Raw genomic sequence first — 27,699 nt, 5'->3', positions numbered from 1 at the left:
CAGAGGAGGGCATGAAATTCAGTGAAGCTACAGGGGTAAATATTAGCATCTCAAATAACAGAAAAGTCTCCACCTAGGAAATGACCCCAGAGCTGATGATTCACCTGATCATTGCGTCATGATGTGGTGAGCAAACACAGAACCTCTGAGAGGTGTGGGCAAAAAATCAGTTTGTTAAAGGAAGGTGTATCTTGAGGATCAGGAAGTCCAGGGCTAAGGCAGGGGCTTCTGCCTCTGCAGACAAGGTGACGTCTTGCAAAGAGTATTAAAACAGATAACAGAAGGTGCTTTGGTCATGTGAAAAAGAGAAACGGGCAGTCTTACAAAGGAAGGAGTTGAGCTGCAGTGGATAGGGACAGAGATGTAAAGATGATCTAAGTATGATCCCTGAACTGTAGGAATTGTTTCTTAGGAGGATGACACTCAAAACTATGCACAGATGTATCAGGTGGGAACAAAACTTTTAATGCCTTGAATTTCGAGTGTGGTAATCAGCAGCCCAGAGCGCTAAAACATGCAATACTTGGAGTCTGAGTTCTGTTTGCAGAAGTTTAGCTGCAGTTGCACCACCGAACTGGAGAACAAGAAAGGTAGTTTCTGTGGGTTGGCAGGAAGATAAGGAGGTGGATGATAAATGTGGGCAAGTACGGGTCTTGACTTCAAAAGCAGACAGGATTGATAATATGCAAGGTTTAAAATAAACTTTCAGGAGAGAATAATAAAAACTTTATAAACAGGTGGAAGCAGTGTGGAAGGTCATAAATTGTGAAGGTATAAAATGTGGCACAAGTTTGCGAGAGGATGATCGTGCTGGGCTAACCTCTTGTTTCTAGGTGAAAGCATGCATCTGTTTGGACTTTTGTAGTATCTCACAAATCACCATAGCAGACATTTCTTTTTGAAGAAAATTGGAATTGGCAAAGGATGTGTAAAGTGTGTAAAGAACTGGCTGCAGCAGAAGCTGGTAATGTTGCAGACTGATGGGAAGAGTGGTAGGTGTCTTGTGGCATGGCAAGAGAAGCAGGAATATGCATGTCAAAGTTGTTCTTAAGACAACTTCTAATGCCGTAATCAATTTGGAAGCAGATAAATACAGCACATTAAGGATTCAATGCCCCTGAGGCTAGCAATAATGAAAATGAAGACCACCTATGCACTTAAAAGCAAATAACAAGAATTTCTGAAAAATGCAAAGCTTAGTAAAAGGAGAGGTGTTGAGGGGTCCTTGTGACTCAGCATCGTGGCGCTGATAAACAGAAACCAGTGGTCCATCCATTAAAAACATCAGGAAATTAAACACGGGGTGAGGAAAAACATTAAGGTGGAGGATAGTGTTGACATAAGATACAGAAGGTATAAGCATGCCAGTAATTAAAGTATAGGCTGGAAGTCAGGAATGATTTCGAATGGCTTAAGTGGGACAGACAGGTGATGGGAGAACCAGCATTAGAGTTGGTGATCCCAAAGGGCCCTTCCAGTCCTATGATCCTCACACCACTAACTTCATTATGATGTGAATTACTGCTCTGACAACTGCTTGCTATAGACAAATTGTATAGTAAGGTAAAATTTTGATGTAGCATCTTGCTTAGTTATAATTTTAATAATTAAAAACCCAAAGAACAGGTGAGGGAACTTGCTCATACCCAATTGTTACCTAAGGCTGTTTAGTTTAGTTAATGATTTTGATTCTAATGGCATTTAGCCAGATGGAATTTCACTTCAATTTTTATGGAGGCCCAGATGCAAACAAACAACATGGGTTTCTGGAGAACAGTCCTGGGCATAATTCTTGTCATTAGTAAGACCTGGTTGTGGTTCAGTTCTTTTTGTACGTGCTGTGTCAAAACAAAAATACTGGCAGGTGAATGCTAATGTGTTTGGGAGACACGGCTCCTTCAGGTGCTGTAAAACTGCCATGGGGAGCAGCCATTCGGCTGGAGATTTATCTCCATCTCCCAGGTGGAGGTAAGTTATGTGCCTGCTCAGGTACCAGTGTCTAGGCTGAATTTTATGAAACACATTCTGTCTTTGCAAATGCAAAAACCCCCAAATGCTCCCACACCATCTTTTTCAGCTTCCTCCTGGGGGGAGGTATTGTAAGTGACCAATGCCCCAAGACCTTAAGCAAAAAAGCCCTGCAAAAATATTGGTGCCAATCTAACTGCCCTATTTCTACAATTTGTGTGTGTCCTCCAGGGACCAGTGTGGTCTGAACATTTTTTAAATGCTACGAGCAAACTTAAGCTGCCAAGGAATGAGTCTGCAAACGGTGTTCTCTTAGATCTCCCAATCCTCCCAGGAATCAGTTACGCTGTAACTTGTATCCTAAACAGTTGTTTTACACTTTCTTAACGGTTACAGTGAGCTTCTTTGTATCTCCTAGATATTAATCTTTTCTCTGGTTTGTGAATTCAACCAAGTAAATATTTAAGTAACACAATATTAATATTTCTATTAAAACTACTTTTTGAAACTAGATCAGTCATGTTCCATTATTTGGTGCAGGAAAACACAGGTGCTGTTTTTCCTGGGAGCTTGTCATTTGCTGTAGTATGGTGGGATGTTTTTGCTGTTAAAAAAAAAAAAGTTACTGAATGCACCACATATGTGCTGTTGCTTTATTTTTGATTTCTCTTTTGGTGAATATGCTAGACTTCTGAAGTTGGACAATGATATTTTTTAGTGTCAGTTTTTAGCTCGATGCCTTTCAGGGCAGGCGTGTGCTCAGTCCTGCTTGACAAATAGCTGTGTTCCAGTTGGTTGGTTGCTTGCAATCCAGTAACTTAAATCGAAACTACCAGCAAATATACCAAGGCTGTGATTAGGTGAGGTTACTTCTGGTGTGGTTAGTCAGCAACTCTTGTTCCAGGGTGCATCTCATTGGAACTAAATCTGAACAGGGAGTGTAGAAACCTGAGTCATTTGGGATGACTTCAGTGCTTATGTTGACTCAGGAGAAAAGAACACGCCACCAAAGGAAGAGCACACAAGCTGTTTTATTCTATCTGTAATTCCTGTTGGTTTTTTTCTGGTTTGGTACCAGAGTACTTGCGTTTTCTAGCAGCTGCTACCTTGCCATGACCAGGCAGCGTGACTTGCCCTAGTAACTCTGGCAAGATTCTAGTCGATGAAGTGGCTTTTACCTGTATGTAGTGTCTGAGCAGTGGCTACCTATGCTTTGTGTCTTGGAGGAAATTATTCAGTAAAGATGTCTACCTTATTTTCAAAATACTACCCCCCCCCCAAAAAAAAAACCCAACCAACCAAATACATTTGTCCATTCATCTGGTTTCTGAATTAGTTTTAAGTTTTTTTGTCTTTTTTTTTCTCTTTGGCTTGTGGTTTTTGCACTGAAACTTTTCTTGTTAGCTGGTTGAACTAGACATTTATCAGCAAAGTCGGTTTACCAACTCAGTGGCTCCTAGAAGACTTAATACATTATCAGTCTGTCTCTTTTCCTGCCTTCTGGTGCAAGGATATGGCTTTCATTATGCATATTTCTTAGTCTTTGACAGCTGGGGGCATATATGAGTTGAAGTCTGTTTTGTGTAAAATTAAGTAGCATGGATTTTGTTTGCTTATTCAATTAAGGCATTTCCACTAACTTAATATATTCCTGAACCTTACAGAACTTGAAAGAAGGAGATAATTTATGCCACTGAAAATTGGAAGCCTCCCTTATTCTCTGCCCAGTAGTGTTTATCTTCTATATCTAAAAATTCTGAAAGATTTGATGGATTTATTTTTTTCCTAATAGGCACAGATTCAGGATAGTGATGCTGTCTCTTCTGATCATAAAACATTTAAAAGTTCAGCAGAAATCTATCTGCAGGGAGCTCCTTAAAGGAAAGTGACCAAAGCACAGTCTAACAGGATACGTCTTCTCAGTTACAAACACAATAACTCACTCCAATATGTTGCACCCAAGCAGCTCTTTTCCTAATAAAATAAAATAAGGGCTGCAAAAGAATATTGGAGAGAAGAGGCAGCTTGGATTACTGTTGAGTTCACCTCTTGGTTAGGGAACCAGGTCACCTGACAGAGTTGTCTGTGTTGCCAGCGTCAGAAGGATTAACCTCTCATAATCTCAGTGATTTGAATAAGAGATTTTGTTCCTGTCCTCACTGCTCAGTTCAAAGCAGTGCTGAGCAGAAACTTCAGTGAATCTTCAGCAACGTGTCTGTATTGGTCAGCCAAAAAAGGAAGAAATAGATTTTAGAAGATTTCTCCTAGCTGTGTTTTTTAGCAAATGGTTTTAGTGTTTGCATGGTAAGTGTATATAGGTGGAGCTGTTCTACAGAATCAGGGAAGCTGGCTACGTCCTCATTTTCCTTTTTGTATAATAGGTGTTCTGTTACACAAATAGTATCAAACCTATTTCTCCATCACCACAGTCTGCTTTCCACCTCCCCTTGGAAAGCAAACTTTTGACAACGGCATCATCTCTTGGTTTGTAAGCACAACATAATGAAACTTCGGTGTCAGTTTTCCCACTTCTCAGGAAAAATGTAACTGATCTAGACCAATCAGTCAGAGGTGATGCTTGCCTGCCTGTGCTAGGTCAGGCCAAAGCTAGGAGGGATTACTCAGTCAACTAACATACGTGTATCTACCCTTAAGGAATGCTAGTGGTAGTGATAAAGGACTTACCTCTGCTTATAGCTCCACAAAATTTGAAGAAGGATTTTCTTTTGTGTATTGGGGTCGTGGGGAGGCTGTTTGTTTTAGGTTGGTTTTTTTTTTTTTTTTTTTTTAAAACAGTATTTGCTGTGTCAAACAAGGAGCAAAGCATCTTGCCTCTGAGTGACAGTCCCTTTCTTCACAGTGGAGTGGTATGGTTTTGCTTGGGTTGTCTGCCTACTTTAAAACATCTGATACTGTTGTCAAGAGCAAAGATGAGGCTAAACTGTGAAGGGAGGTCTCTGAAGTACGTGTTCCACCATGCTATTGAAGAAATACCAAAGTGGAATTCACCTGAAATTGCCTGTTGGCACACTCTTGGTTATATTGGAGATGGAGGAGATTTGGTGGTAGAACAGACCTTCTGAAACTCTGCTTCTGAAAATGTCACCTCTGGTCCCAAGCCTAGAAACTGGGGACATATTAATATATAGAGTAGGTACTGCCATATCATTCTGTCGTGGTCTTTCCTAGGAATCATCTAGGTGTTTGTATGGACAAGGTACGAGGCTAAACAGGCTTGTTCTGCAGCACTTCCTATCATGATACCACTTCTCTTAGTGCAGACTCCTGCTGAAGGTGTGGAGCAGTGTCCTGCCTCTTGGTCTGCAGGGCAGAAGATACTGGTTTGGGACCCAGGTGCAAGGTGTCACTGGTGTCAAAGTGGCTCTCGGGGGATTTCAATGTCCAGTTTGAACAGTGGGACTGTTGGACTTATTCAAACAACTGATGTTTTGGGAACACTAAATTGTGAATCTGATTGGCTTTGTCATGGTGCTGGTGTGGGCAGAGGCAGTAACCACAAGGTGAACATCTGTGAGGTGGCATAAAGGTCTCTGTGGAGCATTGTTTGTGATGCTTTTGTGTGACTTGCAGTTCATGTTGGAGAAACGGGGCAGGAGAACTGACACTTCAGAGTCTTTCCTTGGTGAAGACAACTGTCTGAAGAGAGCCTGAATGCTCCATTAACTGTGTCAGAGCCTGGGTCTTTGGCTTTGAGTAGCAAATGGATGTTGAGGTGACAATTAGCGGTGAAGTTAAATTTCAGGTAGATGCTAATATGTCTGTGGGAAGGTTTAAGAGGAAGGAAAGCACAATTCTAAATAAGCATCTGTATAAGTATGCTGGTTCTCACCTTGCTAGAATTAACTTGTCGGTTTGCGCTGAGTTCATTATTATTGTCAGATAAGTTGAAAAGGTAAGTAATGAGGTAAAGGGCTCTCTGGAGAGCAACACGCAGACTTGGCGTATCTTTGATGTATTCAGGCACAGGCTGTAGGGCTCTTGAGAGTTGGAGCTAACATTTTCTGCACAGCCTTTATGGATGGCAAAGGGGTGCATTGCTAGAGGAGAGGATTTTGTCTGAGCAGTGGGAAACTCTCATTCCAGAAAGTCCCAAAGCTGGCAGAAGATGGCTTATGATTCTCAACTTGTTTTAGTTACCTGAAATGTTAGATGAGCTCAATGGTTGATGGGCTTTGTGTTGGCTGGGGAAGTGTCCTGAGACTGCCTGCCTGCCACCCTGAACTGTGCGACCATGAAGGCCAGAGAAATGAGGATAGACAGCCCCATAGCCTGGAAGAACATCTGCAGTGACGGGAATTCCTGGGAGACTGTCCTGGTGTTGGGAATTCCAGCACAACACGTTCCACTCCTTTCCTCAAAGTGCTGCTGCCTTCTCCTGCAACAGTGTTCAGCCTCCACCTGGAAGTAGAGGCGTCTGCACTTCTTTCATTTCTGAGTATATTTCATGTAAAAACTGGGATTTTTTCTGTGGGCTGTTGGCCCTCTGGATTCACTGGCAGTGCTAATCTTTTTCTGAAGTAAAATTCAGGACTTGCATGTTCCTACTTTCTTTACTGCTTCCCAGTGTCTGTTTCCAGCTTTTTTGGCTATATGATTCATAACTGCCGCCCCCCCGCCCCGACAGAGGAAACCATATTGTCAGGCTTGTTTAGGCTGCTGTTTCTCTGAAATCAGTTGAATGCTTCCTACTGCCTTTCAGGAAGCTTTTTCTGGGATCAGCTCTAAGTAAATTTCTTGCAGCTTCCTCACTACAAAGCTGAAGTTTAACTAAGTGCTAATGCTTAATGTAATAATGATTTGAGCTGTGGTTTACAAAATAACTTGTCAACATTTTAAGCATTTTACTGGTAAGATCTCTTCAGACTGTTTTGGATAGCATGGTCTGCATGTTTTAAAATGCTGGAATCCTCTTGCAGTACCTAACAGTCATGGAGAACTGCTGGTGTAAGGATCCTGGAAAAGCAATCTGATGTCTGCTCTAACTCTGGGGAAGGAACCAGTTGCAGACCTCTTCAGTTTTCCTCTTGCATTTTGTTCCCTGTCACAGTTGCTTTCTACAAGTTGCATACATAGGTTCAGTTCCATTTTTACTGTCTTGTGTTCCTCTCATAAGATGCTTTATTTTCAGTTTGTTTCATCGAGATACCGGTTTGATTTTTCTGTCCAAAACTGTTCACAACTGCAATCCCCATGGCGTATCTTCTGCAGCACTATTTATAATTTTTTTAATTGCTGTAGCATTTTCTTCACCTGTGAATTTCTGTTGCTGAAATAGTTCAAGGAATATTTTAGGTTAGGTGAGTTCTTGAGCTAAGCAACAAACAAGAAAGCAGATGAAACTCTTCAGTTCAGGAGGTTGAAAACCTGTGTGATGTTAAGTCAGTGTGTCAAATCAAATCTGGTAGAAGATTAACCTGTAAACGAGACCTAGATGTCTCTCTTACCTGTCTGAATATATTTTGTCATTGAAAGTGTTTAGAGGCCTACTTACATTAACTGACTACTACATTAAACCATCACAGAAAGTAGATTGAATTGTCACCCCTTCTGTTGCATGAAATACCTTTTAAAGAAGTAGGGTTGTTTAAGAGAAGGCTTATAAGGCCTGAGTTTTACTGAAAAAAACCCCAACAATTAAACCTTTTCAAAGGGTCTGCAAAGCTGATCCTCTGTTTCAGGTATATTGTGAGAATGTGTTTTCAGTTGGAATGTTTGCAACCACCAGAAAGGGTTTCCTACGAAGCTTTTTAATTTGTTTCTGTGTAAGTTATCTAGTAACTTTGGTAAGGATGGAAAAAGCAGAATATTGTGAAGCTCTGATGCAAGTGGAGCCGTGCTGTGTATGCTTACCAAGTTTTATGCAAAAGCTGAGCTGAAAAGTGATGGTATCTGCAGGAGGTGTGAAATTACCTGGTTCACTAAGGTGATCAGACTGGATGATTGAGCAAAATAGTCAGATATATCTTTGACTGTTTCAGCAAACTCTATTAGCTGTGGGTTTGCTCAGTTTTGTGTACATTGGTCATTGTGTTGTCCCGCTAGCTCTCACAAGTTCGTGTGAATGAAACAGCAGTAGGGAATACTCCAGATACCCTGCCACTGTGCTATGTCACTCTGATGCCCATGGGCTGTGGCAGTGATAGAGGTTTAGACAAGACAATGATATGTAGCCTTTATATAAAAAAGCTAGGCTCTTTCTGGGTAGATTTCAGTACTCTGCTCACCAAAGTTCGGCCTGAACAGGTGGTGAGATGCTCTGTCTGTAGCTGTGAAAATTCTGGCAAGAAACAAATGTTGGGGTGAAGCTTAGTAAGCAGAATGAGGTGGCAGCTTCAGTGTCACATCAGGGCTGGAAACATCTGTCATCCCCAATGTATGGGCTGTGGAGGGAAACAAGCCAAGTGCTATCTGCCTGTGGGTTGTGACACCTGTATGCGTGCAAGCCCTGGACCTTAACTGTCCAGAGAATTTACAGATGAACAGGGGAGCATCTAGTGAGATTTGGCAGTGTGGAGGGTTACTGGGATACGTACTTCATGTAGTACTTTCCTGGATTTCCTATGTGAAATGGTGCTGAAGTTAAGTAGCATTAGTATTGAGCGTGTCTCTTCTTAGCACAGGAATCTGGAAAACCCTTCCAAGAAATCACGCATGTCCTAGCAGCTATCAGTCACTGTCCAGTGGGCAGAATGGGTTGAGTGACTGGTAGAAGGCTGTTTGTTGGAAAATGTATTGTAAATCAAATAAATTTAGTAGCTTTCTGGACAGGGTAATGAATTTGCAGATCATCTGAACAGGAAGATGCTAATTCATGTGAATTAGGAGGGATTCTAATTCATTCTCAAGCCATCTGCCAGAATGGAAATCCTTTGGGTAGGTCAATTTGCTACCACCGGCAACAGAATAGAATTCTTTTCTTCCCCCTGCTCAGGATCTGAGAGTGATAGTAGTTGCTTTTTAAATGTGGTTGGTCGCTGGAGGGGCCATACCTTCCCTTTGTTTGACATGGTACCCAAGGCCTGGAGAAAGGTGGGTCAGGTTGTCCTGTGGGCATTTAGGGTGGTCAAATTGAAAATGCTCTGTGCTACATGAATGGGAACTGCAGTGTAAAAGTGCAGTTTTTTGGTTTTGGTTTTTTGTTTGGTGTTTTTTTTTCCTCTCTTCATTTTGATGAACTATTAAAAATTGATAAACTTTTATTGTGTCCATTCCACTTATTCTGGAGTACTTATTAAAGCAGATGGATCTCTTGGTTTGGATGAAGTAAATTTAGTGGCACTGATGGCTTGCTGTTGAGGCTATCTGGATTCCTTCACAGTTGTCTCAGCCAAACAGATTTTTGAAGGACTGTTTTGGGTATTGAGAAAAATTCTGCACATAGATGCAACCTCAAGTTCTGCAGGTAGCAACAGAAATCTCTGCTGCGTTGCTGCTCTGCCAGTTACCAAGCAAAGTGGCATTTCACGGTGGCTCTTCTTCCTCCTGGCAGCGGAGCATTCTCTGGTTAGCCCGGCCCTCCACTCACACCAAGCAGTGACAAAATATTGTCCTCTGTTTACTGTGAATGCAGTCTCAGCTTTTATGTCTGTCGATACAAGAAGGTACCCACTGTGTTTCCGATGCGTCACTCTCGGAGGGAATATGCTGGGGCATAAAAGGCTCTTTCCCACTTGAGTGGAACAGTGTTTATATATAAACCAGCCGTTTGTTTTCCCTGGCAGAAAAACAAAGTATAAAGTAATAAATGGGATTTAAGTTTCTTGTCTCTCAATGGCCCTTGAGGCTGAAGGAATCTCTCAGCTGCAGTTGGCACCCCAGCTCAGCAGGGCTTTGCTGGGAGGAGATGGAGCCTAAGCAGACCCTGTGGTTACAGCAGAGGCTGCTGAGGTGCTGGTGAGTGCCAGTGGGTCCCTGGGGCCTCCTGTGCAATTATCCTGCCTCTGAGGTGGTTCAGGAAAATCTTTTCCCTCTGAATGTCTGAGAATGCAGTGGAGCCTTTCTTTTTAGACCCATCTCAGACTGGGAATACCAGGGTGGCTGTGATGTGTAGAATCTTCGTCACATGCTTGGAAAACCATTAAAATGCTCTTTTATCCAGCTCGCTCTTAGAGTTATGAAGGGATGAGAAGAGTTTCATGACACCGTTAGTACTGCTCTTCTGCTGTGGCACATGCAATTGCATTTAATAGTATGCCTCAGATGCTGCTGGGCTTTTATAAGGATCATGTGAAAAAAGCCAGTGACTGAGTTAAAATCAGGGATGAGGTCACTGCATGGCCTCTGCTTCCTCCAACTTGGAGCATCTTTGGGTTCAGGTAGTGGGAGAGACAAGGGTTCCTCACCCTCCGGTGGGACGTGAGGATGTGCAGGGGCTGCGCATGTAAAATGTTTTGATTTCCAGAGGAGGGAAAGGTCCTCGTGTGTCAGGGTGAGATTGCCTGGGACAGAGTGGTCCTTGTTTGATGCGCCAGTCTTGCGCTGCTTGCCAGCCTGTCATGGATTTTATAAATTGCTTTCAAGAGCTGAGTAGGAGGTTGTGGGTTTCTGGCTCTGCAATGAGTACACATGCTGTAGCTGTTGGTGCACGGTTCAGACAGCAAAATTGTTACCAAAGGCTCAGTTACAGAAAATACAACAGACCAGAAGGGCTAGAGAACAGTCAAGCCCTGGCTTCCCTCCACTCTGTGTCCTTGCTGCAGGGTGCACAGGCTGTGAATTTGGCGTGTTGACTTAGTCTTGAGTAGTATGCATGGTTTGCCATGGTCTCTTACTTCTGTAGCTTAAGCAACTTTTGCACTTGGTGCTGTGTACCACTGTGCCCTGAAGTCTGAGCACCTGGAAAAGGTGAGAAAAGCACAGAGTGAAATGGAAATGTGTATCGATTTTGCTGTACATCTGGGGACCGTTACTGTAGAAGTTAGAGTGCTCTCAAAAACACATTAATACTGAATTCATGTTTTACAGGGAAGAAGAAACTATTTGTCAAATTGCTGATCGTGAAAGTGCATTTTGAATGCTCTGCTTTTAGCACTGCATTTCTTTTTAAGAACATTAATTAAACTACATCCTTTCATTCTTTTAATTTCTCCCACAGCCCCTCCATGGCACTTTATTGGCCTCTGTGTAGGGATGTAGACTTTGTTGTAGTGTGGTGAGTGACCAGCACGTAAGTCATGTGCTGGATTTAGTTAGGATGTAATCTTTTCACCATCTGCTCAGGCACTCCCATGTTTCTGCATCACTCTGATTTGCAAGCAAATGTTAAAGGTGATCTCGAATCTGCAGACGTTCAGAACACCACAGCTCCCTTTCACTGAATATGAGCATGTTCCTGCTGAGGAGTTTTGAGCAATGTGTTGTCTGAACCTCGCAGTAACTTGCCGTGCTCAATTTTAATTCTCTGGCTGGTGGATGGAGCACCTAGTCAGGAAAAAAAATTATCCTTCAGGCTGATTGAAAGATAAGTGCACAGGAAGAATTTCTCTGTAGAACTGAGTTTAAGAATACTTTGATACATGTTCTGCAGTTGTTTTTCCACCCTCCCACAGTGATTCTGGACCTTTTTTGCAATCTCTGGCTTGTATTTGTCTTCCTTAGTCTTTAGGGGTCTGTCTGACTCTCCAGCCTTTTGTAGCTGACAGCTGTAGGGCATATGGAATTCTGTTGTGGCTTTTTTTTTTTTATAAAGTTGCAGGCAAGATTTCAACTTTGTTTGTTGTCTCTTGATTTAAAGTAACATCAAATGGTGAGAAATTCCCAGAGAAAAAAAATCCCTGGATGAACTGAACATTTACATAAGTTTTCTTTGCTTTTCTATCTGTCTATCTTGCATGCGGTTATTTCAGTGCAGCCTGTCTGCTTTCCAGTCGGTCCTTGAACTGAGGTGCAATAGCTGTATCTCTCGTATGCCCAAGTCTTTTTTAGTGATTAAATGAATTTTCATATGCACCATGAGAACAAGTGCATCTCTGCGCATCTGTATTGTGCAGTGCTTGTACATGGCAGTGCAGAGGGCTAGGTCTTGCTTTCCTTTTTAATTTTCCAGCATTTTTATTCCCTCCCTGGTGTCCTTCCCATACAGTCTTGCACTGGCTAGAAGGATTATGGTTCAGCATAGCTCAGTGTTTGCTTCTGAATGGCTGGACTTTCTGTGCTGCCCAGTTTGCTGAGAGAAGCCTTTCGAAACTGAATGGAATTTAACATTTCCAGAGAGTTTAAAAATGCAGCTTCCCCAGAGCCCAGAAATGCCTGCGGGCTAAATGGGAGTGAGTCAGGAACTCTCTGAGCTAGACTTTGTCGTCAGGTTTTCGCTTTGTGGCAATGCAGAAGCAACAGTGTGGTAAAACTTGGTGTTGCTGAGTGCACTAGGGAGTGGTTTCCTTTTGTGATACAGACCACATTTTATAAAATGTACTGTTTCATGTGACTCGATGTCCTCCTGTCCCTGGAGTAGCAATGAGTTTTCAGCCTTTGTTGCAACACTCCGAGTAATTAACTGGTAGTGCGTCAGGCTTCTTCATGAATTCATTACTTCTTTGTGTCCTTTCTTGAGCACATGGTATAGAGGAGCTCTAACCAGACAGAAGGAGCAGGTGTGGGTACAAAAGTTTCCCTAGGGAAGCTAACCTTATTGTGCCTTTCCAAAGCCGTGGTCCCTCGGCAGGGCAGCGGCATGGCGCAGTGCAGTTCTGTGCATTGCACCCGACCCATGCATCCTCTGGGCTGGTGAACGGGCTGGGTCTTGGCAGCATTTAACGGCTCTTTCCAGCTCTCACCTATTGTATGGGGAACTTGCAGTCTCGTGGCTGGTCCTGATCCTGACAGCGCAGCTTGTTATGAACTGGGAGAGAAACAAGCTGAAGCTTACGGTGCATCCCCCTGCCCTCCTCCTCATTTCTAACTTCCCTCAAGCACATGCACTTCTTCCTTTGTCTCCTGCTTCTTGCAAAGATGGGGAGAGGGGAGGATTGCAGGGAATCTGGTATCTGCCTGCTCCAGGGCAGTATTTCATGAAATGCCTGCTTTTACGTGGTAACCAAAGGCACCTAGAAAGTGGGTAGATTGCCCTGCCTGTTTCTCAGCCGACCGATTTGGAGATTAAAAAGCAATCCGCTTCTTCAGTCAGCAGGAACACTGGCCCCCACGACTGTATATTTTGCTTGCACCATTAGTTTTATCATCAGGAATGCTTCAGGCCCTGAACCTGAGAGAGAATGAACCTGTTTATTTTGGGCATAAAGGCTCATGGGCCTTGGCAGGTAAAGCTACAGCTCTTCTGCCTTCTCTTTGAGATGCCTCTGGCTCATGCTGTACCTGGTACAGCATTTCCTTCGTGCAAACATCTACCTGGACTGTAAATGCTTGCAAATGCGAATTTGTCAAATAGCAAGGGTGTTCTCCAACAGTGGACTCCATTGCAACTCTGTGCATGTAATTGTCTAAGGGCCATTATTATTATTATTATTATTTTTTATGTTCCTTCCTAGAACATGGAAGTTAGACTGTGTGAGCCCTTAGTAGGTGCTAGGTGCTCTGTTTTCTGGAGGAAACCACTACTCCAGTTTTTAAATCTTTTTGCTTTCTGTTATATCTTGCTTTCTAGCTTGTTAACTGTGTTTTCTTCTTGGTGTTAGTTTTCTACTGGGAAAATTAGCTGGCGCCTAGAGATGTCTTTTCTTAGTGCTTACACGTAGCAATACCAGTGGGCCTATGAGCCTGTCAAAGAGAAATGTAAACAAAATCTCCCCTAGGTAGACATGGACCTTCCCCATCTGGTGAGATAAGAACTAGTGCTGTTTTATGTTTTAACCATTGTTTTTGATAAATACTGTCCTGGAACTAAATTAACAGAGGAAAGCTTGGGAAAGTGACATTTGAGTTTAGACTGCTGCTTGTTTGGCGTAGTGGGTTAGTTTGATTTACAGATGTCATGCTACAGAGCTACTATTCAGGCTTGATTATTTTGAAGTTGTGGTTGAATGTCTACTTTCCACTGTTAGGAGAGATTCTTTGTTTAAAATGAAATGTGTATTTCTGCTGGAGTGTCTGTAACTTTAAGTGAGGTGGTATGAAGTGATGTCTTGCTAAGCAGCAGTAACTGCTGGTTGCAAAGGACTGGTTTTGAAATTGCTTTGCATTAGACGTATCACATTGTTTTCCAAACATTAATCTTGTGATTATTTTTAAAATGCATTTTTTGAGAGGTGACATGGGGTACAGAGGAGTTTTTGTCTCCAGATCTGGTAAACTGTTAAAAATGAGTGTGGATTTCCAGCTACCTGGCCTCTGCTGGGGCTGTTGTCCAGTTAATGCGATGCCCTGTGATGCTTTGACTCAAAGGAAACTGTAGCAGGACAAAATCACTAACAGTCTCTCTCTCCCCATCCCCCACCCCCCACCCCACCTCCCGCCCCTTTTCCTTTTTTCTCTTTACAGTAAAAAAAGCTAAACTGCAAGGACCACCAGGTAAGTCATGCTTTACTGCTTGTTTGCAGCTATGTTGACACCTGCTCTCTCACTTCTACTCATGCTGGTCCCTCCAGTTTTCATTTACCTCCTCTTGGCTCCTTCATGTTCTTAGGAGTGACAAAATCTACCCTGAAAATCAGGCGGCCTGAGTTAGTAGAAAGCTTGAGGCTGTGACCTGGTATCACAGTGCTAAGAAACCCCTGCTCACCTGACCTAAACGGGTGATGGATGAGGAAGTTTGGTCCTTTACTGTCACCAATTCACACCCCACCCTGCCCTTTCCTCTCACCCTTCCTCTGTCCCTGTTAAAAACAGGATCTGAAAATCTCCACCAAGCAGAACTGTTGTGTGTGTGCCTGCCTGGGTTCAGTGCCTCCTCAGTCCTGATTGGGATTGCTGGATGGTGCTGCAGAAGTGATTCATTCTCATACGTGGCAGTCCATAATGGCTGTGCTTGGGGCTGAAATCCCATCCACTGGGTTTTGTGTCTGCATAATATAAAACCGAATAGTTAACAGTCTAGGTGACTATTTCACTGTGCCTCAGTGGCTAGCCAGGAATCCCTTAGCAGGCAAATACATTTATTGAATGAAATCTGATGTCTAGATTACAAAAGGATAAGCAGTTTTCTTCTGGAAAAACACCTACTCAGGCATTTAGATCCAAAGCAATTGATCCAAAAGCAAAAGCTGTATTCATGACTTATTTGTTCAGCTTTATTCTCTTGATATAGCCCTCCTCATGTTATAGTGGAACATTCCCAGGGCTCCTTGTCCGTACTCCATGTCAGGTCAAGATCTGTGTGTGCACTGACCTTGAATTTCCAGGGAAGGAAGGCTGAGTGCCCAGACTGGAAAGGAGATAGTGTGTACTTTATCCTTTCTCTAATCAAGTAGCCTGCTCATGGCTGCAAAATATTTGTCCTGTAGTCTAGGTTTAACTCAACCAAAGCGTGTGGTTTCACTGACAAGCCCAGTGACCCAGGAGGATGCAAGTGATGTAGCAAGATACGAGGGAACCTGGCTTGCAGTGAATCCTGCTTTTTCCAGAGCTGCTGGATCGTATCATTTCCATTTCCTCCCTTTCTGTTAGGATATTTCAAGCTAGGTGCTGGGACAAGCAATAATAGCCCACAGCAACGACGTATGCAAATTTTGACAGTTTTAAAACGGACTGTGATCTAACTTATGCTGGGAATAGATGTAGCAGAACATCGAAGTATTAAAATATGCACATTGCTTTCTAGCTACTTAGCATACATCTCGTTCCAGGCTTCATGAAACTGATAGATAGGTCTAAGGTGGTAACTCCTCTTCGAAGGGAGTTTGTTCATTCTCAGATGCTGAGACTCAAACTTTGTGTGGGTCTGTGCTTGGCTGCTTTTGATTTTATTAGCAAAGAGATAGCAGCAACTAGGAAAAAAAGTTGTTTCAGGGTTTTTCTTCAGATTTGAAATAAAAAGCAAAATGTCTAAATGACGCCCGCCTTGTCAAAATGTGAGTGCAGCATGGTTCTTCTAGGTCAGGTCATTCAAGCAATACAGATCAATTTTAGCACATTTAGCATAAATCACTGTATTTTCCTTCTGCTCCTGATTGATCTGTAAAGTTATTTGTGGATTCATGGCTGGAAAACCAGGTTGGAACTGGCAGAGTGGTTGGGCCAGAAGGGAAGAGATGATACAATCAGCCCAACTGCTTCTTGCTTGTATGTTTTGCAAGTTTGTTCCTCCCTCTGGGTGGTCTGCATGATGGGGCCCTGTTCCTTCAGACTGTCTCTTCTTCCTCTCATCTTCCTTTCAGTAACCATCTTAAGCATGAAGTGTCTGTGTTCTTCAGGATTTTATACTCTTTTCTTTGTCCCTGACTTGCTGCAAGTGCTTAGTTGCTTGGTTTTGTTTGTGCCTGAATTTCTAAAAAACTGTGATGGAGAAATTGATGGCAAGTGAAAAACACCTTGCACATTTGGCTCCATAACCCAGTGATGTCTTCCCACATGGACTTTTCATTTTGGGTCCCCCTGGGATGCAGCGTATGGACTGAAAACCTTGAAATGTTGCGCTTATGTGATGAAAGGGTATACTGAAGGAGACAACTTCTGCCTCTCGTTTCCCAGATAAATTCAATACATATGTGACCCTGAAAGTGCAAAATGTGAAGAGCACGACTGTAGCTGTGCGAGGTGACCAACCCTGCTGGGAACAGGACTTCATGTTGTAAGTATGGTGCAGCGATGGGTTGCTTGTGGTTGAGTCCTTCCACAGCATGATGTTTATACGGAGTTGCTATTGTGTGTATAAATTGGAGTACTTGGGTAGAATGCACAAGTCTGGTGACAGTCTGAATCATTTGCTTTTCTGTGTTACACACTGACCTGTGGTGAAAGAGATGTGTGTTGGGAGATTCTCTGCCTGTGCCACAGAGTGGCTGGAGTAGCCTGTGCTCTTTAATAGCACAAGATTGCCTGGATTCCTGTTCTTAGACCTGTGTGTCAGGGTGCAGTGAGGACCAGCTGCTCCCACAGCATCAGGCAGCCAGAAGCAGAGTGTGGTAGGATGGTTGGTAGAGCAAGGTCCTCACCAGCCAGGGCCCAGTCCCACAGCACCTCGGCAGCGCCAGCGGAGCTGGCCTGAGGATCAGGCCAGTGTCTGCTGAGAGGTCAGCTCATCAGACAAGTTCGTAGTAATGAGGCAGTCATTAAAAAAAAAAAAAAAGTCAAGCTGGGAGTGTAAGTTAGCAAGTCAGGCTCAGGGCTGCATCTGTTGGTAATAATCAGGGTCAGGCATAGTCCAGTAATTTCCAGTCAGTTCCATGACAAGGCAAGTCTGAAGCTGAGCTGGGAAGTCAGTCTGTGGGTTGATGGGGTCAGTGATCAGACATGGGCAAGCTGCAGCTAAGCTGGAGACAAGCACACCTACAACATAGCTTAGGCAAGGGCTAAAGACCCGGAGCTGAGCTTAAATGGGCCATAGGTAGAGGCTGTGGGTGGAGGACACTTAGTGTGGCTGGTCAGGGTGATTAAGGGCCATTGTTAGTGCACTCAAGGCATTGACAAGGTGGTCCTGCTTCCCTCAAGTGTGAGAGCTGCTCTTGTGTGTTGATGCTTTCTGCCACTGGCCTGGGGCCCATGGATGTGTTTTCTAGCTTCTCTGTGCAGCTTGAGGGGCTGCCGGTCCCTGCCATGAGCAGCAGAATGAGTTCAGCTCTCCCGGGGTTTCTGGTGCAGTTGGCACTTCTTACTTGCTCTGGTCCTTGTAGTCCTGACATGTAGCCAGGGATTTCCCAGTATCTGTTTAAATGGTGGAGGGTTTTTTTTGCTGCTGGATGAATGACTCATTGATATATTGCATCTGCTTTGTTTCTATAGCTTTGTGAGACAAAGTGAACTGAAGTTAGTAAATCCTGGACCTCCAGGATTCTCTGAAGGTGGCATGGACGGTGCTGTTGCAGGGGTAGTGATGTTGTGTTCATCTTGTGGAGTCAAAGCTAGTGCTGCCGGTCTTGAGTGGGTCTGAGCTGTTTACATAGTGTCTGTAGCAAGAGACCCAACATGGGATTTTGTGAGTATGTTTCACAGTCCAGCAGCAGTTGGTTCTCCTCTGCCAAAAGTGGGAGGCTTTTGTCTCTGGCTGAGGAGTTCACCTGGGTCAGTACTGTGTTGTTACAGCTGTGCTCCCATCTCCTTTCCCTGGTGGCACCCTACTTTTGGAGCAGCACGTGAGGTCTGTGCTTCTGCACAGAGTCTGGAGTCTATGCTTTAGCATCTGGTGACACACATGTGCTTCTGAATGCTACCATCTTCTGAACTCCGCAGTTTCTGGTCAGACAGAGGCTGTGGCTGTCACTGATGTAAACGGTGCAGGACTGGGGTAAGGTCTGGGACAGGGAATTGTACCTGTCAGGCAAATCATGTGCTCGTACTCAAACTAGTAACTCATTCTTCCTGTTATTTGTGCTCATCCTGTAGACAGGAACTAGCTTTAAACATGGCCAGCTACAGAGAAGGCTGCTCACCAGTGATTTAAGAATGGCACTTATTTGTGCTGGGTGACAGCTGTCATGGTTGCTCCTCCTTCTTCCCCTCAAACAACTCCTGGAACTGCTTTCCAGTATCAGCTGGGAGCTGAGTTAGCATGCTATAAGGTCACTGTGCTGCTCTGTAATTAGTTGCTAGGGGATATGAAAGCAGAATATTGGCTGAACCACCTCACCATTATCGTCCCTGCTTTAGCCAGGCAACAGCACAGTTGTTCGTATGTTGATAACAGAAATATTACACATGGCAGGGAATGTGTTTTGCATGATTCTGTGTACATTAATTTGTCCCAGGAGAAATAACACTGATATTCTAATACTACTATTCACTGGTTTGCTTTTTTTCTTTCTGGAGTTTGAAAAGGCTTTTGAACACTTTAGTTTTTTCCTCAGGGAAGGATGCTTTTATTGTCTGTATTTGTGTTTACCTTTTTTATGAGGCACAGTAGAAGAATAGACTACAACGAAGAAAATACTTTTTATCTGTATTTGTTGTTTTTGCTTCCAAACTCCTTATGAGACTTTAGAATCTTCTGAGACACTTCAGAATCTGAGACTTTGGGGTTGTTTGAGATTTGCTTGTTTACCAGACCAGTAAAACACTTTTAATGTGTTCTTTGGGGACATCTTCTAATTTTGAAGCAGCTTTAAAAGGACTGTGTATTTGCAGCAAACACCTCTTGAGTGAAAGTGCAGACTGATGCTTAGAACGTGATGATTACATCGGTGTTGAAGTTTAGGAGTGTTTTTCATTTGAATTCTGCGTGCGTGTGGAGAAGGAGGGGCACCAAATTCCAAAGTCAGCTCTTTTGTTCTTTGAAGCTATTCTGCATCTAACCAGAAGGTGGAGAAAGGGAGACACAAAGGCAATCAAAGCCACTGTCCTGAAAATCTTTCTGTCCCACCGCCCCCGTCCCCGCACCGCCCCCCCCCCCCCCCCGTTCCTATCTGGTGGCCTGTCCTGTGGAGTTCTGGATAGAAGTCTGTTGGGTGTCATATGATCAGTGTCTTGCTCTGTCAATGTTTGCTGAAGCAAAGAACGTGCCTTTACAGCGTGCCTGATTTCTTCCTTCCCTTCCCTTTCTGGTCTCATGCTAGTCCAGCCAGCAGAAAATCAAGTTGCTTCTGTTGTTATTGCAGGTTTGTGCAATCAGAGAAATATCATCTTCCAAGAGGCAAGTGGTGGGAGGACAGAGCAGTGATGGGTGCGGGTGGCTGGTTGTTAGTTATTGCTGTATTAAGCAGCCATATGCAAACAGAGGGAGCTGGAGACTCAATTTCAAGATGCTAGCAGTAAACTGATAAGAAGCCTGTGTAATAGCTTCATTTTGAACTATGTGGACTGAGTAGCCCAAGTAGTGGACACTCCTGACCTCAATTCCTGTGTCTTAAACAAGAACAGAAACACCTGGGTTTAAAATAGATGCTAATGTTCTTTGCTGTAGCTGTAGAGTTTGTCTTTAACTTTGTAGATAGAATGTTCTGTTTTAAAGTTGTAAGAAGTCTCTGGGACAAAGCTCAAATAGGTGCTGGAATTGGCAGCAGGTTTTTTTTGGGCCATGGCGGCAGTCTATAGAAATTAGTGACTAACGTGCTTTTAAATTCCCTTAATAACCTGAATGTGGACATTTGAAAGGAAGGACAGCAGGCAGTAGCACTGTGTGTCCAAAATACCTACTTTTGGGCATTAGCTGTTGCACTAAAGGAAAGTCCTGAGCTCGAAGAAGTAGGAAGAATAGCCTTTCTTCATGATAAGTGTGGGACAGTTGCATATCAACAGGCGGACTCGGGATTCTTCTCTACTTGTTGCTTTTACCCACAGTTCAGGGTGAGCAAGCGCTATGCGGGGGGGTGGGATAAATGGTATGAACAATAGGGAAGAAGTGGATTTGAGATACATCCTTTCCTTACCGAGAAGGGAAGGTGTTCATGAAAACCTTCAGATAAGTATTTTCACGAACTCGGCACTTGATGGTCGTGTGGCTGTATTGCCACTGCTTGCCGCTGGAGATTCGCATGGCTCAAAGCCTGTCATTGTCACACAGAGGAAGAAGTTAGTGCTGCAGCAGAAGAGGTGCAACACAGCCTTGAGCAATAGGTAGTGCTGCTGATGCAGCTGTGCTGCGTTTGGGACTGTTACTTTAGGCATGTGGCAGCTCCTCTCACAGATAAGTACTGGCATGTTTGGACCTGCCGGAGTGTGCTTGTGTTGCTGTGCTGCCAAGTGAAAGGAGACACCCACTTCATTAGAAATGGGGTGCCTGATGACAAAGAACAGCTTACCTCTAGGTTTTGGCCCAAGATAGGCTTCCTGCTCCTGTGTACATAGCTGCAGAGACAAGTTCTCAACTGGCAGTGTCTGCATGGCATAGTTCAGGGTTTTATTTTGCAGTCTTTGTGTAGTTATTTAAACTGTGAGAAATCGGTCATTAGAAACTAGCGTTGCCTGTGAGTGTGGAACACCTTGACCACATCCTTCCAGAAGCTCTCTGTAGCTTGACATGGCTGTGTGGAAAGAGTTCACTGGTATAGTCATGGTGGTAACGCAGAACCTAATTAGATTATATTCTGCTTTTTTCTCACCTGTGCTGCCTTTCCTTTTATTGCAGTGAGATCAATCGGCTGGACCTGGGCCTGATTGTTGAAGTATGGAACAAAGGACTGATCTGGGACACGCTGGTTGGGACTGTGTGGATTGCTTTGAAGGCCATTCACCAATCTGATGAGGTTAAGCTGACACAGAAGCTTTATTTTGACAGCTCCAATGTCAATAGTTAACATGTTACAAATCTGGCGTGGTGCAGTCCAGGACTGTGCTCCTCAGTAAAACTTCCTCTTGCAAAGTCAGGAGGGCTGGGTGAGGGGGGAGGTCTGTTGGCATCCTGTTGTTTTTGTTTTTGAAGGAGGCTGCCAATAGACCAAAACTGAGCTTAAGTGTGTATCCTTGGTCTTATCTCATTCACATGGACTCAAAAACCAGGGCTTAATCTGTTAAGGAACCGATGTAATTGATAAATGTCTGAATTCCTTAAGGACTGACTGCTTAGTCTGATGCTCAGATTTTTTTGAGTTCCTGCTGTAGACAGATAAAAGACAATCCGATCTTTGAGGCAGGTCCAGGGCAGGTCTACATCGCCATTTTAAAGCTTCTGGCTGTGGTGTTGGAAGGTATGTAGTGGTGCTAGTATGAATTGGAAAAGGTAGGAAATGGGTTGTGCCAACGTCTGTAACTGTCCTAACTACTGAATTTGGCAGTTCTTACAGCTAAGCAGAACATGTTTGTCTTTTTACCTTAAACTTCAGGGCATTTATTTAAAAGATTATTGAATCTGAGTAGAGAGAGAGCACTTGTGTGTTCTGTAAAAGGAGGCGAGGGGGTGGATGCCCAGCAGTGTGGCCATAAGGTCTACCTGGTGCTCGCTTCCTCTGGCTGTCTAGTCCCTCCTTGGTGCCTGCCTTTGGGGACTTACCTTTGCAGTGACACTGAGAAGGCAGTAGCTCTGCTATGAGGTGTTTGCTGCTGTCTTGGTAAAGGCCGTTAAGATTTGGAGGAAAAGCTGCCAGCACATGCTGAATAGATGTCATTTGATATTAAAATTGGGTATCGGGCCTTAGTAATACTGTAAAGCTCTTCCTGAAGTCTTTTTTGTTAGAAAACGTGTGAGAGTTGCTGCATAAGGGCCTGCCAGACTTGAAACTTCACCTGTGGCTTGTGATTCACAGGAAGGTCCCGGGGAGTGGTCTACGCTGGAGGCAGAAGTTGTAATGAAACATGATGAAATCTGTGGAACCAAAAACCCAACTCCTCACAAAATTTTGCTGGATACAAGATTTGAATTACCTTTTGGTGAGTGCATTTCAATAACTTACCCAGGGTGCTGACAATGCAGAGGAAGTATGTTGGGAGCAGTTTGTGTTTTATAGTGGTGTTCACTCTCAGTTCGGTCAGAATAGTTCAGTGCAGATCAATTTGCCGGTGTTCGTTTCCTGTTTGGCTTCTTTCTAAGAAGATCAGAATAAACAGGGAAGATGCAAAGCTCTCCCAGTGCTGGAATGTTTAGACTAGCAGCAGTTTAAGAAACTATTAATACTATTTCAGGGTTGTGCAGTCAGACATTTTGTTCCTGAGCAGGGAACATTAACTTCTTTGTATCTAGACAAATTTGGCTCTAGAAGAGGTCAAGCGTGTTGTTAGAGTTGTTCTGTGGTAGGTGCACTTAAACCCTGTTAGTAGTATGCAGTTCAGTTAGTGAAACATCAGTGCTGAGTGCTCCTGAACATTATCGTTAGCACAGTATATAAATAACATGATGTTATAAGAACTGCCTTTCTGGCAATTACTTGTAGTTGAAATGCACAGAATGTGGAAAGTAGCTAAATGAAGCAAACCCATCTCAAGTAAAGTTGAGTGTGAATTTTTTGTGATTTTATTTGAAAAATATTTTTATTTTATTTAAAAAGAACAACCAACCGAAAAAAACAAACAAATAAACAACCCCCAAAAGTAAGGCCTTAGCCAGAATGCATCCAAGGCTTACGTAGCTGCTCTTCCAAGCTCTTAGCTGACTCTTGGGACCAAGAAGAGAGATGATGTTTTTGGAGATTGTGGTGGGGTTTTTTTCTGCATTGGGCAATGAAGTGTTTCGAAGTTGTCTGTCATTGTGAAGCTCATCTCTCCCCCTCTGCCTGTTGCTTGCTTTTTGCTCCCAAGCCCCTAGCAGCGTGAGCAATTTGTATCATGCTCTAAGCACAGGTGGAACATTAGTGCACCCACTGGCATTTGGCCAGCAACTGTCAGGATTTGCCATCTGTTGTGGAAAAAAGTTAGGTCATCTGTTAGTCTCATACCCCGCTTCAGGGTGCAAAGGAGGATGCAGGCTTTGGCCCTGCAGCACTACAATCAATACAAATTGTATCTTACGCTTTGAGTGTACTATTTTGAGTGCACGGTCTCCTGGATGGTGCAATTCGGGGTGAGTGCAGCGTTTCATGGATGTAATAAGCGCCGCTCTTTAACCACAGTCCAGTGTGTAAAGGGGAAAGTGTGTCTGACACCTGCCTTGACAACTAAGCTGTCTCAAGTTGGTCTGGAGCCATCCCTCTTCCTTGAGAAAGTGTCCTGGTGATGCACTGCTGCTGTGACCCCGTCAATGGGAAGTTCATTACTGGAATTGCTTGTTATTTAACGGGAAGTACAGCTCACTTGATTTCCTTGTGAGGTGGAACATCGGTGCTTTGGGGCAAGTGTTCAGGCTTCTGGGAGGGAGGGGGCACAGCATACTAGCTGAAGTCAAGGCTTGCAGCTGCTACCTCCTCATCCAAGTTCATTCTGACACAGTTGCTTGTAAACTGTCTCTGCTTTGAAAAAGGTGAAATTCCTGTCTCTCCCTGTGTATTGAGGGAGTATCCAAAAGAGAATTTGCTTTCTTGTGCAATTGATGTTTTGGACTGCATTACTTCTTGTGATTTTTTTTTTTTTTTAAATTTTTTTCAAGTATAAGAAAATGTACTCCCTGTAAACCATTATGTGTTAGAGCATCTGAATTTAAAAAATAAGAGTATTTCAGCTAATAGTGGTAATAGTGTGTTTTCTCCCTACAGCTATACTCAAAACACAGGACTCTGTTTGTTTTGGGCTTTTTAAAACATACTGGGTTTTATAGTACATAGAATTTTGAGAATAGGACTTCTGTAGAAAACTGAAAACATGAAGTAAGTAACCAGCTTTTTGCAGCTCTTCTGTTTTTAACACAGTCAATCATTTAAAGCGCATCTATTACTTACTCCTTTGCTTACTGTACCAAATACAGCAGTGCGAAGTTCCTGTTAGTCAGTATTGAAGGGTTGTTATTTTAGAGTGGGAAAATCTGTCTGCCTGTCCAGAATGGGTGCATCAGTTAGCTCTTTCAAGGCTTCTGCTGCTCTTCATTTCTTGCGTCTTCTCCGTTTTCAGTCTGTCCTGCCATGGCAGGGTCAGAAGCAGGTTGCAAAGCAGCAGCCACTAAGAGTGTGGGACGTTCCTCTAGAAGATAGCATCTACCTCTGTCACTTTCCTTCTCCAGCAGTGGTTCCTTTCACACAGTGACTGAACATCTCCTGCCATCACCTCTAGGATAGAGAAGGGCCCTGAAAGATGGATGAGGCTCTGTCTCCCAGCCATTGCAGTACTGCGAGACTTAGAGGTAGCTCAGCTCGCAGCACTACCTCTGTATCTCGATGCATTTGCAGTTCAGTTTCCCTTTAATTGGAGGGCAGCATTATGGACTCTTAGTGCGCCACATGTTAAGACTTTGTTGTCATATGAGCTGGGAACTGCTGCTTTAAATGTACCCAGAGAACTAAATGAATCATTGATCTGCCATGTAAGTTCTTAAGTCAGCAGCTCTGTTGCTGTAGAGGCAATTTTTTAATAACAGCATGTTTGGAGTGACGCTTGGGAACATTGTGTATCATGTTTGGTTTCCCAGGTGAAGATCTCCTGGCTACTGTAGATATACGAGAACCGCAGTGATCTGCATGTGCATATACAGCTTGTGCCGCTTTCCAGGTCTGGTAAAATACAGCTGTCCGGGATAGAAGCTTTAAAAAAAATTGTGTGTTCTTCTGTTTGGCTGTGCTTCCGAGCTTTTTCTATCCCTTCTGGCTGCTCTGTTTCATTTAGGTTAGATGATGCATGCAGATGCAGTACCCCAGGTATTTTAAGTGTTTCATTGTATTTAGGTGTAGCTTGAGAAGTTTTTAAGGGATTGTAAGAGAGAGTAAATGAATTTGAAAACCAGAAGAGCTGAAGTCTTTGGTGTAAAATGTGATTGTATATGCAAAGAAGTTAGAAACTGGTTTGTTGTTTGCACTGTATGTATCCAGGATTAGTTTTCTGCATCTGCTTCCACCTGGTATGTTCAGGATTCTTTCTCCCTGTTGTGTCTTCCCCTGGTACTCTGGAGACTGGCGACAGCTACAGCTGAAATGCAGAACGTGCTGATGCTCTAGTGGTAGCACATGATAGGGCAACTTAGAGAATATTTTTTTTTTTTCATATGAAGTTGTTTTTAAATGTTTACCAGGCTTAGAGTTGGGAAGCAATCATTTCCTAACAGGGCTAGTAAGAGCCGTAAACTTTACTTGGTGTCATCCAGGAGTTAAATTTTGTTAATGCCCAGATTTCCAATGGGACAAAGAACATCTGTGGTGACCTTGGTATGTCTTCCATGTGTCCCATTGCATGTTTCAGATGCAGACCTTGCATTTTTTTCAGTAGTTTCATTAGTGTGACACTAGCTTGCCATGTATAGGAGAGAGAGCAGATTTGTGGGCCCTTCTGCAGTGAGCATCTGTGTGCAATGGACTGCAGGGCTGGGGACCAGACTGTCATCTTATGTTCTCTGCCAGCCCTATGTTCTTAAATGTTCAATCTTGCAGAAGAAGAATGACTGAATATCCTCTTCTATAAAAGTGCAGCAAAGCGTGAGCATTTGAAATGTGAAGTGTTAGTGAGAGCTGATATTAACCCCTAGGGTGCAAAGCATTTTTATGCTTGGTAGTCTTTTAAAATGGCAATAAGCTGCCTTCTTGATGGGAGGAAGTGGTTGTTAGCAAAGACAGGCTGGAGCAGGTTTCTCCACTGATCATATGTTTCTTCTCAGGAACAAGATAGGCATATCAAGGAAGGGAGACAGCTTTTCTTCTTGTTTGGTTTAGAAAATTTGCTGGTAGGGAGAAGACAGTCTCGCTGTTACTGTCTTGCTGTAGTGAATGTGTGCTGGCACAGACTTTCCAAAATGCTGCTTTTCAAGTGTAAAACTGCTGTTTGGAAGCACTTTTAATCTGTCCCCCTTTTTCAGAAGTGCAGTGGCTATGTGCAAGTCCCTCACAGGATGGAGTACTCAAAAATGCTTTTGGCGACTAATCTATAGCAGTTTGGATCTATGCCAGGCTGTTTCTAGTGGATAATTGGAGTGAAAATGCTTTTAGTGTTCTCACCGCTCCCAGGCTAGAAGCATGCTGATATGCATCCGGCCATCAGGTGGAGTAAATGCTTTGTTGTTTTTGTGTCTTGGGAACTGCACAGAAAGAGAAACGCTCGGCTCTGCAAAGTTATTTCAGTGAGGACTTGTGAAGATTCCCATACTGCTGAAAGGGAGGAAATTGGGGCTGAGAAGAGACAGAGGCCAGGTGAAGGCTTGTAGGAAAGCGGGGAGAAAAAGGGTATCGCTTCTGCTTCCAGCACTTGTTCTCACTCATGCTGACCTGAGGGATGCCCCAGCCCAGGACTTGCTGTCTGGGAAAAACTGAGGTGGCAGAAGGTGATGTGCAAGGACTAGAGCAAGGACCACCAAGCCCGAGGGGAAGAAAAGCTTTAGGGCTGAAATTCCTAGTTACTGCCAAGATAGAGATCTGTAAACAGGAATACTGTTATGTTTAGGCACCTGAGGGGGGGTCTAACTATGAGTGAAGTCACCTGTATAGATCTAGCAAATTCTCCACTAATTCCTTCCACAGCCTGGTAAGTCTCTGTACTGTTGTGTCCCCATTTCTGTGGTGGTGCAGTGTATCCAGGTGGCATGGCCCTGGGTGCACTGGTAAGTTTTAATGGCTCTGATTAGCCTCACCTGGGACCTGCACTCATACCCCCCTGCTCGTGGACCCAGGAGACCCGCCTCAGCTTAGCTCCTAGCCTTTGATCCTGAGTGGTGCTGTGGAGCTTACTGATCTCCCTCCTCAGCTGCAGCTGTGTCTGTGCCTGCTGGTGGACCTCGTAGATCCAGGCCCAGATGTGGACTGACTTCCTGGCTTGACCTCCAACCTGTCTGGCAACCTGGGCTCCTGGCTATGATCTCTGGGCCTGCCCGGCTCACCTTCCTCAGGTGCTGTGGGATGGGCCCCTGGCTAGTAAGTCCCTTGTCCTGGCAGCCATGGGATCTCCCTTGCTTCCCCTTCCTTCGGGAGCAACCAGACCTCACTGCTCCCTGACACCAGCGGCCCAGAGAAGACAGGGGGTTCAGCTTCCAGCTGAGGATGGCAGTAGGAGCAAGGACAGTAAGGCTTGCCACATTTCTGTGTTGGTATCAAATTAAGAAGCCCTAAAAGCTGGTGAAGTTACCTGCCCATCTCCTCTCAGTTCTAGTTCTTCAGCAGTTTTGTTTCACTGACATATGGCCTTACTCCTCTTGTTTACAAAGCATGATGTCAGCAGCATCCTGAGCTGGCA

The 27,699-nt window shown here is 43.8% G+C and overlaps 1 protein-coding gene across 12 annotated transcripts in view; it reads left to right on the top strand.

Annotated features, from left to right (window-relative positions):
* The window catches only part of UNC13B (unc-13 homolog B), a 214,319-nt gene that overhangs the window by 12,506 nt on the left and 174,114 nt on the right, over positions 1-27,699 (top strand). For all 12 annotated transcript variants that reach the window (XM_056325055.1, XM_056325056.1, XM_056325058.1 and 9 more), the window contains exons 2-5: positions 14,425-14,454; positions 16,573-16,672; positions 21,101-21,218; positions 22,215-22,338. In XM_056325055.1, the coding sequence (XP_056181030.1) occupies positions 14,425-14,454; positions 16,573-16,672; positions 21,101-21,218; positions 22,215-22,338 (372 nt within the window). The remainder of the gene's footprint in view (positions 1-14,424; positions 14,455-16,572; positions 16,673-21,100; positions 21,219-22,214; positions 22,339-27,699) is intronic.

This window comes from Falco biarmicus, chromosome Z, assembly GCF_023638135.1.
Source record: "Falco biarmicus isolate bFalBia1 chromosome Z, bFalBia1.pri, whole genome shotgun sequence".
In the NCBI taxonomy this organism is placed as follows: Eukaryota; Metazoa; Chordata; class Aves; order Falconiformes; family Falconidae; genus Falco; species Falco biarmicus.
The sequence above is the reverse complement of the archived record's forward strand: the minus strand, read 5'-3'. Positions and strand labels throughout refer to the sequence as shown.